General features: G+C 44.1%; 1 protein-coding gene across 1 annotated transcript in view; it reads right to left on the bottom strand.

Annotated features, from left to right (window-relative positions):
- slco5a1 (solute carrier organic anion transporter family member 5A1) overlaps nucleotides 1–7,382 on the bottom strand; it is a gene marked incomplete at both ends in the record, with an annotated part of 127,210 nt that extends 119,828 nt beyond the window's left edge. The window contains one exon of the mRNA XM_083662934.1: nucleotides 6,416–7,382. Coding sequence (XP_083519060.1) covers nucleotides 6,416–7,382 — 967 coding nt within the window. The remainder of the gene's footprint in view (nucleotides 1–6,415) is intronic.
- Between the last annotated feature and the right edge of the window lie 3,162 nt (nucleotides 7,383–10,544).

The following is a 10,544-nucleotide window of genomic DNA, read 5'->3' on the forward strand; positions in this document are numbered from 1 at the left end:
TCTCTCGTACCAAAATCCATAGATTTAGGAGGTCCCCTAGTGGCCGTTAGCTGTAAAAATCCATAGATTAGCCGCACTGTTATATAAGCCGCAGGGCCGAAAAATGGGGGAAAAGCCGCGGCTTATAGTCCGAAAAGTATGGTACTTTGTCGAACCAAACGGTTCACATTTCACTCTGACCAAAACTTTAAAAAAAACATCGAAAAAATATTTTCTTTAAACCCAGATTTTTTTACGTTTTGGTCCCAGTGAAATGTTATGCGATCTCTCCTTTTTCTACATCTGTACCGTTTGGTTTGAACCAGTAAAACTAGTATTTTACGAGTATTTTACGAAATGTGTATGGGAAAATAAATGGCGGATGAATATCTCTGGTACAGTGCTGAAGCAGGAAGTAGGCAGTCACTTTGCCTCTCTATATGATTGTTTGTACGTCCAATACCTTCCTACAAACAAACCAGACCAAATGCTGCTCAGGTGAAATGCAGTTATTATTATGGAATGAAATGAGGTTGGATAATTGAGGTTAGAGAACACAGCCTCTATCTATGAGGTCTGCATCTTTCCAGTCACATGACTGACCTGCATAGTTAGTAATACTCATACCCAGGGCCGCGGGAATGTTTCGGGAAATTATTGCATTATTGATATACTGAAAATGTAGCCTATTTAAATAGAATTATCAACAATAACAATCAAGGAAGTTACATGCTTGTAGGCTAGAGAAGAAGATGAAGTGCGCATGCGCACACATGATGTGTTGAACCAACCAACAACCAATACAAATTGTTTAATCTGGCAATAAAGAAACGTGAACTTGACATGCTATTTTAATAGCCTACTCAAAAATGCACCTCCCACTATACAGCAAAGAGAGGAGTCAATGTTTGTTGATATAATCATTGCCATTCACATCAGAATAATTAGTCTAGTCATTAAGTTTGCTGATAATATTTCTATCATGTTAAGTCTGTGTTATGTTAACACATTCACTGCCAGCCGTTTTTTTTTTACTGTAGGTAGGTTCTGCCAGAGGGTTTTTTTGAGGATTCTGGCTCATCTTTCAAGACCCGAGGATTCTTTTCTGCTAAGATTTTGTGAACACACAATATCTCAAAAGAACTAATAGAATGTGTGCTTTCTCTGTCTAAAAGAGTTAGTTTGTAGAGTTAGTAGTTATGTAAGCATTAGCAGTTGAATACAGCATGGTTTCAGCGTCTGGAAAATTATTCTGAGATAAACGGCTTTTTGTGAAATTCGATAGAACAGTCACTTTAACCATTCATTTTTGGCATCAGTAAGACGTCAGACATCTAAACAATAGTTTTGAACAGTAATTTCCTCCATAACAGCAGGAAACACCCCTCTGCTTCAAACTCCTCCCTCCGTGTGTGTTCTTCTTGGCTGCAGCGGCCGTGTCACAAGCTCGTTGCTGCTGCTGCTGTAACCTCGCGTCACCAGGCTCACTGCTTCTGCTGCTGCTGCCTGTCTGCTGGCGGCCGCTCGGCAAGTCTGGATATGGGCTCGCTCGTTTCTTGTGATTTCGGTTGAGAGCTTTGATGAAGCTTTTGCGATTCTGGTCTTATTTATGCTGCGTGTTTCAAAGTGTGTTCCACCCGTAATCTATTATGCAAATTTGCAATCCCGCACCGCCAGCAATCAGCGCGAAAACGAAAGCGTTTTCGCCAATCCATTTTCATGAGAATGGCTTCCTCAAACTGCTTTTTGCTTGCCTTCCTGTAGTCTGGGAGAGCACTGTCGCCACTTAGTGGGTCCGTGGAATGGGTTGTACACGTTCGCTGGCTTCAATATTTTTATAGGAGACGTGGGGAGCGTTGATCCACGTCCCACCGTCAAAAAAAAAAAAAAAAATTTAAGCCGAGATATCTCGTCATTGGCAGTGAACCGTTGGATTCTGTAAGCCGAGATATCTCGTCAATGGCAGTGAACGTGTTAACTGGTGTATTCAGAGCAAATAGGGAGATATAGAGCATTATCATCATGCTATATACTAGGGGTGCACCGATCACGTTTTTTGCCACCGATCACCGATTGCCGATCACCTATGAGAAATATCTGCCCAACCGATCATCGACCGATCACCGATTACCGATCACCGATATATATATATATATATATTTATTTTATATTTTGTAGGCTAAAGGAAACTGCCAACATGATTTTTTGTGTGTGAGATAATTGGAGCACAAGACTGTGTTGAACTAAATGGCTAGTAGTAGTCCAGTTCCCTCAGTTCAGTTTATAAAAGAACAAAAATAATTCCACTTCGGGATTTCCATGTTACCAGTTCAATGCAGTTCAGTTCACTCAACAAAAATACTCAATTTTCCGGGATTTCCCTGTTACACAAGGAAAATAACTTCGACCCAAGTTAACTATTTTATCGATTAAGCTAAAGCGGCTAAAGCTAACCCGGAGCTATTAACGTTAGGAGGATACACGCAAATATGGATCAAACACAGTGAAGAATAGGGGGTTCTGAATATGGCTGATTCAGGAATACGACGGATAGTGCTCGCCCTGGGGTGTCCGTAAAAACACGAGGCAGGAGACAGATGGGAGTTCAACCGTTTAGTAGGGATGGGCATTTCAAGCAATTTAAATACTCGAGTACTCTCCTTATATTATGAACGAGTGCTCGAGCACTCGCGCGCGCGCGGGGGGGGGTCTGCTGTGTGATTACTATGGTAATGATGACTGAGCAGGGGTAATTTGCTGTATATGGGGCTGTTCACACATAACGTTTGCATTTTTGCATGGAAAAAGCGCTACCTGGAGCATTTTTTGTCAGGAGAGGGACTGACTGTGATATTAGGTGACGCGAACATCTAAAGCCTACCTATCTCCGATGGTTGGATGGATGGCATTAGCGCTTTGGAGCAGACAAGTTGTGAAACCAGCGAATGCATTTCCAATAGCCTACATGTCCATTGTCCAGCAATGTCAGTTTATTGTCCAGTATCATCCATTTTACTTTATGATCACTGTTACACTAACGTAAATCCACGGATTACAAGGTCCGGTGTTCTGCCAAAAAGTGAAAACTGACCAGTGTGATTAACGTTACAGCTGCTGAGCTGCAGCTGAATAGTGATCACCATGAAGCGATTGTCTCCCAAAAAGTGATTCTTTCTCCACATTCCTTGTGACTACCGTTATGGGAAACGACAGTGTAGTCGGTAAACTAGCGTTTACTGCAAAGTTTTGAATGAGTTTTATCGGGCGTGCGCTATGAAGAAGTCTGCGTCTCCTTCGGGAGCATATCTTCAGCCACCATTTTCGGGATGAGCTGGAAAACTTCCGGTTAAAACTTTCAAAATAATGTTACTTAAACAAAAGTAAATAGCTTATTAATGCACGTTGGAGGAGAAAAGGTATTTCAACGAATGAAGCAGCAAACCTTGTATCAAAATACTCGGTGTGATGTTATATGGCGTGAAACTGTGGCTGTAACGCATTACTCAAAATAAATAAGGTACAATAAGCGTTTTATTTTGAAAGCAACAAAGCGGACGATGTACTTGTACATTCTGGCTGACTTGACGCCCGTGCAGTTCATGCTGCCAGATCCACATGACGATGCGTGCATAGATCTTCTAGGCCATTTTTAAAGGCGTGCGGAGTGGGGCGAGTACCCGAACAGCAGAAACGTTACTCGACTACTGACGTTATGAACGAGTGCTCGAGTACCCGAGTACTCGCGCCCATCCCTACCGTTTAGTTGTCAGTTCTCTTCAGTACAGTACAGCAGTATAGGCTCTTTACAGCATTATGACAGGAATAGTAGGATTGTGTGTGGTCTGGAAAAAGGAGGCAATAAAATATACAAACAGGTCAGTAACCAAGCTTGCTGTTATATAGGCCAATTATAGTGATAATTAACAACTACGTAATAATATATAAATGATAATTAGGTAAACTGTAAGTCAGTTACTCTTAAACACCAGTCTTGAACCATGACTAAAGCCAAAGAGCTCCCACTCATTGAACCGGGGTTATGCACAATAACCGTCATACATTGGGATCCGCATCGAACGAACATCAAAACCCGCCCATCGAGGCCGAGTTACAGTGTTATAATTAGCAGCACTATGAGTGCGATCTACATAATGGTGACAGGGTTACATGACGGGAGAAACAACAGAATCACAAGCTACACACACGAGCTAAACTCCATCTGAGTAGTGGCATTAATTAGCGCAACAGACAATCAAACCGCACTAAGTGCACGCCTAAACAAACGTTATTGCAATGATTGCAGGTAGATCGATCTAAAACCAAAAGGGAATGCAATACAGGAATATTAACATAATAATGACTTACTGGTTGGTCATATACGCACACATGGAAGAAAGGGATTAGAACATGTTCAACTGTCCAAAGAAAGGAAGAAAGTCCGTCTGAATGGAGCGCACATCCACATAGCAGCACACTTTCGCTTCCTTCAAAGTGCCCGCGGGAACATCAATGCTTGCGTGGAAATTGTCTGTGTGTGCGCGTGCACTACCCCGACTACCACGTTAATCTGGGACTTTAATACACACGGATTTAACAGCATGCAAATGCCTCGGTAGGCGGGAGGACTGGAGGTAACTTCTCTCTGCTGAGTCTGCTCTAATCACCAGCTGATTTGTGTGATTCAAAGACGCAAGGGGTGTGTTGACAGTCTGGTGCGGTGTGTGCATGGAGGTGAGTACACTGACGAAAGCAAAGCGTGTGCTTTGCAACACAATGATATAAACGTTAGAGCACAATATGAAAGTTAAACGATAGACATTGAAGACATGAAAATGGGCTGCCTCATGTTTCTCACGTGCAGCATGATCGGCTATGCGATCGGCAACATTAAAGGAATATCGGAAACAGCAGATCACATATTTGAGGTCCAAATCGGCCGATACAGATTGCGTGCCGATCGATCGGTGCACCCCTACTATATACAGTATCTTCCTCTTTGCTCTGAATGAGTGCGAAAAGGAGAAAATACTGAATAATTACATCACAACAGTATCCTAATGTTAATTTAAAATGAGATATTTCTCTAAATATGGCAAAAAAAAAAAAAAACGCCCTACTTAAAGTGACTTCCAGCGGCCCTGCTCATACCCATACCCTTAATCCGGCTTCCCACCCGCAGACACGGTCAATTATGCCATGGACACCCGACCAAGGCGGAGGTAACACAAGGGCTCAAACCTGCGACCCTCGTGTTGGTACTGTAGCCAGGGAATCTTCCGCTGCAATACCGGGACGTCCGTCCTTGCATAGTTAGTACTAGTGTCCTCTAGAGAGAGAGTGGCGTCAGCGGAGGACCAAAATACGATACTCATTAGCCAATGAACAGCGAGGAATGGGTCTCGCGCTACTTTTGCATGCTAAAATATAGCTGATAATGTACAATTTGATTCAAGGGGGGAAAAACCCTTTCAGAGTACAACACAAACTGTCTATTTTGCTGCAACTCGACAGTGCTGCTTAATCCAGGACCTTACTTCCTGGAACTCTTGAGAGTAAATAACTGGTCCATTGGAGTGAATGGAGATGTCGGGACTCTTCTATCTACACGGCTCTGGTTAGTACTATACACCTTATGTAGCCACGCCCACTTGACTCGTTCGTGTTACGACTTCCTGTTCAAAACGCCGGCTGCTTTACCTGCTCAAACCAGAGATCGTCTCTCTGGTCAAAGCTAGTGAGTCACTAGAAGCAGGCTGCAGGGATAAGCTCTGCCACAGGAAGTGTAAACACAACACCGATTGTGTTTACACTTCCTGTTAGTCTCTCAAGCCAGACTGTCTCTTCTACATATTAGGTGAATAGGGCAAGACTAGATCAATGACTTAAGAAGTCCAAGAAGTAGCCAGTGTCCTGTTTGTGTTCTTATCAAATAGCAGATATGCAACATAAACCCAGTCCCTCCCTAAATGTCAGTTATAACCAATGACAATCAAATGTATTACGGGATTGAACAGGAATGTTCTCACTGAGCAGAGTGTTTAGAAGTGCCACTAATCCAGCGGTTCTCAACCTTTTTGAGCTGTGACCCCCCAAAAGATTTAGGCTGGGGTTCGTGACCCCCCTGCCTACCGTTGCACCCTCCCAGTGCATGCGTGCACACGGTTACCCACTGATTCCACTCACTCAAATCTGCTTGAATGTTTATATATACAGTTTATATCGTTTATATTATTTTGTAGGCTACTGCATTATATCATTGGTATGGGACATTTAATCACGGGAGAAAAAATCATTCTCAAAAAATATGCAGGATTCTTTTTTTTCTTACAACCATCCCGTGACCCCCCAAAATAATCTTGCGACCCCCAGGTTGAGAACCACTGCACTAATCTAACTAACGTCCTATCCGACTAGTGGTGCATTCATCCAGCCTTACCCAAGTAGAGAGAAGCATTCTCCTTCTTCACGTTGTCATCCAGGTAGGTGGGCCCCAGGGTGTAGATGGGCGTGGACCCCATACCCACAAGTATCTGGGCGCAGATGAACAGCGCCACGTACAAGTTGTGTTCATTGCCCTCCTGGTCCCGAGGGCACGATGCCACGTCCAGCAGCTCTCGGCCGCTGGCGTTGCCGCTGAGACAGAGGCCTTCGTGGCCCGCCGAGGAGTTCAGCTCCTGGATCTGGTAGGGCGGTGAGATGAAGTGGGGCAGGGAGAACAACGCTGCCCCCAACGCGATGAAGACCCCGCCGACAGCCAGCCAGCGCGGCCTCTGACCTCTGCCGCCAAAGTAGGAGATGAACACCACCACCAGTAGGCTGCCGATGTCGAAGCAGCTGACCAGCAGGCCGGACTCAGAGCTGCGGAGGCTGTAGCGCTTCTCGATGGTGGTGATGACACTGCTCAGGTAGCCGGACACCATCAGGGACTGGATGAACGTCAGGTAGCACATGCAGAACAAGAAGCAGCGCGAGTCGCGCAGGATGGACCGCACGTACTTCCTCGCTGGGATATGGATGAGGCGGGAGAGAGAGAAGCCCAGTTTCTTGCCCCCGGAGCCGGCGGCCCTGCGGCCCTCCACAGGCAGGGAGCTGCTGAGCCCCAGCATGCTGGAGGCAGAGGGGGAGAAGTCCGTCCTGGAGGAGGGGGATTCATCCGTCTGGCTCGAGTCGGGGGTCTTCGGCTGGAGCCCGCCGGGCTCGTCCACGGCCACGGAGGTGTGGGTGGTGTTGACCAGCCGAGGCTCCGCCGCGGCCTCGCAATGGTGCTGACAGGGTCCGTTCAGGATGGGCAAGCTTTTGGACTTGAAGCAGGTCTCAGTGTCCCTGTACTGGTTCTGGAGGTCGTGGATCTCCAGAGACTCAGACAGGTCGCTCCCCGTTCCGTCGTTGTCCAACGAAGTCATGGCGCAGCGGGAGATGCAGTTTCAGTGGGCTCCTGGCTGTGTTGACAAGTCGGTAACTAGTGCCACATGAGGACACGGTGGAGCTACCGCGGGGCTGGGTGGGGGAGTGAAGAAGACTCTGCCCAACAGTAGGACCGGGGCGGACTGAGCCCCTCTGGCTATGGGCATGTTGTATTATACCACAATGCCATTTACAGCGGTGCTGCTCTGTCACAATGAGCTGCTCTCAAAGCACAACATTAAGGCCAGACTATCCTCGCAAGCCACTAAGCAATGACAGTGGTGTCTTAACTGAATAGGAAAAAACATGCCTTACCTCAGAATACTATATGTGTGTTTACAAAAAGTAGCCTAGATTAAATAAAAGATGATTCATCGAAAACAAAAAGTGCCTATAATGTTCTTCCTATTCCTAGTCCAATTTAATGTTCGTCGATCTTGATTTTATGGCTCTTTGTCAGATGACAACCTTTATGTCTTCATAGCTGTTTTGTTTCTTTTGTCCTCATAGCTGTGCAGCATCCTGGGGGAGGGAGGAAAAAACAAACAAATTCAACAATAATTATTATTAATTACAATATCAGGCACTTTTAAAGTGGATACATTGAATGTAAGCATTTCACTGCTGACAGTCTGTGCTTATATGATTAGAACACACACACACTTCACATCGACAAATAGCTGCAAACGAACAATAACGTTAATGTCTTACAGAAAACAAAAACAATCCTACACACAAACAACCGCGCCGGTGTCAAACTGTCGCAGCGCGTATGGCTAAATAACATTACAGCCTGTCTTTGTGAAAACGAGAGAACAATGAAAAGACCACGCTGTCTACAAACGTTTCAGTCGTGACTTTTAAAAGCGATAAAACCTCGATTCAAGAACAGACACTTCTGAAATGAAGCAATGTCAACTCACGGACTCGACTGGTAACGGTGACAAATGATATTTGACATAACTTCTCGGAAAGGCTAGATGGCTACGGCTATAGGGTCTAATATAGGAGGCTGTAATACTCACACAGGACAGAGAGAGGTAGCCTGTTGTTGTCTATGGAGCGGCCACTCCGTGAATGAATCCTCTGGATGCGGTTGGCTGCTGCTGCTGGTGTGTTGTATTCATGTGCTGTCGTAAATATTGTTATTCAAAATCGGCGCACATGAACGCCGCGTCTGTGCCATTTTATTTCTAAAACACATCAACAGTCATGAAGGCAACTATGTTGCATGGTCCATTTTGTTATTACGTACGACCAAAAGCACACAGATGGGCGACAAGATAGATATATTTACGAATTTGGAGTTCTGATGTAGGTGCTTATGATGAGTACTTGAACGCAGCAAATCGAGCCACTGGGACTTGTAGTCTTTTCCTGAGTCTCACGTGCGTTTAGATCACGCTGTAGCTGTATGGAAAACAGATGAATAGCACGCACTCATTGAGAGACACAAAACCCACACAGTAAGAACAGAACAGCTATTATCCATTACAGCACATTCTCATTCGATTAATTTTGATTATATTGGCTGTAGGACTGCATGTACCAGAATGCTTGCGGGGTCCATGTGGTGGCGTTCGTTGCGTGTGCATAATTTTCGACAGCTGGGTCCTTTGCTGACCTCGCAGTGATTGAGGGTAGGCTACGGGAATGGGTTTACACAATGGGCTCTATTCTTGAAAGTCTCTCTGGACCACAAGCTGCGATCTGAAATGTAAAAATTGTCTAGCTGAGTGGAGTCAGCTTATTTCTTCTGAGAATATTCCAATCAGGATTGTTGTGGAGGATGAATGAACCCTCCTAAACCAATTAACCCAAACTTTGAGAAATATGAGTTTATACATTTAGGCAATATTAACCTTTATGATCTTAGTCTGAACATTGAGAACTGCGTAATTACTCCAAACTCAAAGGTGAAAAACCTAGGTGTTACCTTTGATCCTACTCTGTCATTCGATGCTCATATTAAGGATATCACTAAAATAGCTTTCTTTCATCTTCGCAATATCTCAAAGATCCGTCCCTTGCTAAATGCAACGGATGCCGAAACCCATAGGTGTAGTCCTGGCAGAACGCGTGGGAACGGCGTTCCCATACTTCTCCAAGCAGTGTTTTGTGTGTGTCAACGTGCGTGTATGTGGAGCCAATAAAACGAGTGAATCTGGACAAAGTTGTCATTCGTCTATATTTAAGGTGGGCTGAATGATTCACATGGCATTAACTCTGGCTTGAAGGAAGAAGGAAACATCCCACCTTAAATTTAAGGTGGGCTGAATGATTCACATGGTATCAACTCTGGCTTGAAGGAAGAGGTAAACACTCCACCGGTCCACCTTAACTAGCTAGTAGTGGCATTTTAAGCATCAAAATGTTTTTTTTCTCCCAGTACCTGACGAGATAACAAGTAAAGATGAAAGGCAGCAAAACATCCTTTCATTTTTCGGACCAGTTGCGAAAAAGGTACGTTTACAATCATTTAGAAACAATGTTAAAAGCTGTTTTGGCACCAGGCAGGCACACGCCCCCTTAACCCTGGAGCTAACAGGTTAGCTTCTGACGCTAGCTACTACGCTAGCTGCTAGTACTAGCAGCATTGATGATGACTACAAAATTAGCACCAGCCAATGCTGGTAAAATATGCAATATGTACCTGATAGATTTGCTTTACTCACCATGCAGCAAAAAATAAATGAATATCAATTTATGAGTTTATGTGCAAAAATAGATAAAAGAAGACATTCTTAACATTAATAACCAAGTAAACAACAGCTGTTTGAAATTCCCTGGAGTGCACTGTGCACATAAAAAATGTGTATGGGTTTTGTGAAAATGTTTTAATATGATACATACAAAAAATATATATAAATACATAAATATATTTAGGGTAATAAAAAAGGATAAAAGAAATACATACTGAGATATATGTTTTCACAAATGAACTCTTCAGTTATAACCTACTCTATGTGGCTGGTAATGTTTGTACATTTAGGCTACTAGCCATTTGGCCGGTGGACAAAAAAGTTAATTTTGGACCCTGTTCACACCATCACTGGGTGTGCAGTAATATTATGTAATGTTGCAGACAGTTAGTGAATACATGAGATTATTTGGCCATTCACCCTCTGGCAACTGGTTACTAATTCATGTGTCATTTTACC

This window comes from Poromitra crassiceps (genome assembly GCF_964638095.1).
Source record: "Poromitra crassiceps genome assembly, chromosome: 2".
Taxonomy (NCBI): Eukaryota; Metazoa; Chordata; class Actinopteri; order Beryciformes; family Melamphaidae; genus Poromitra; species Poromitra crassiceps.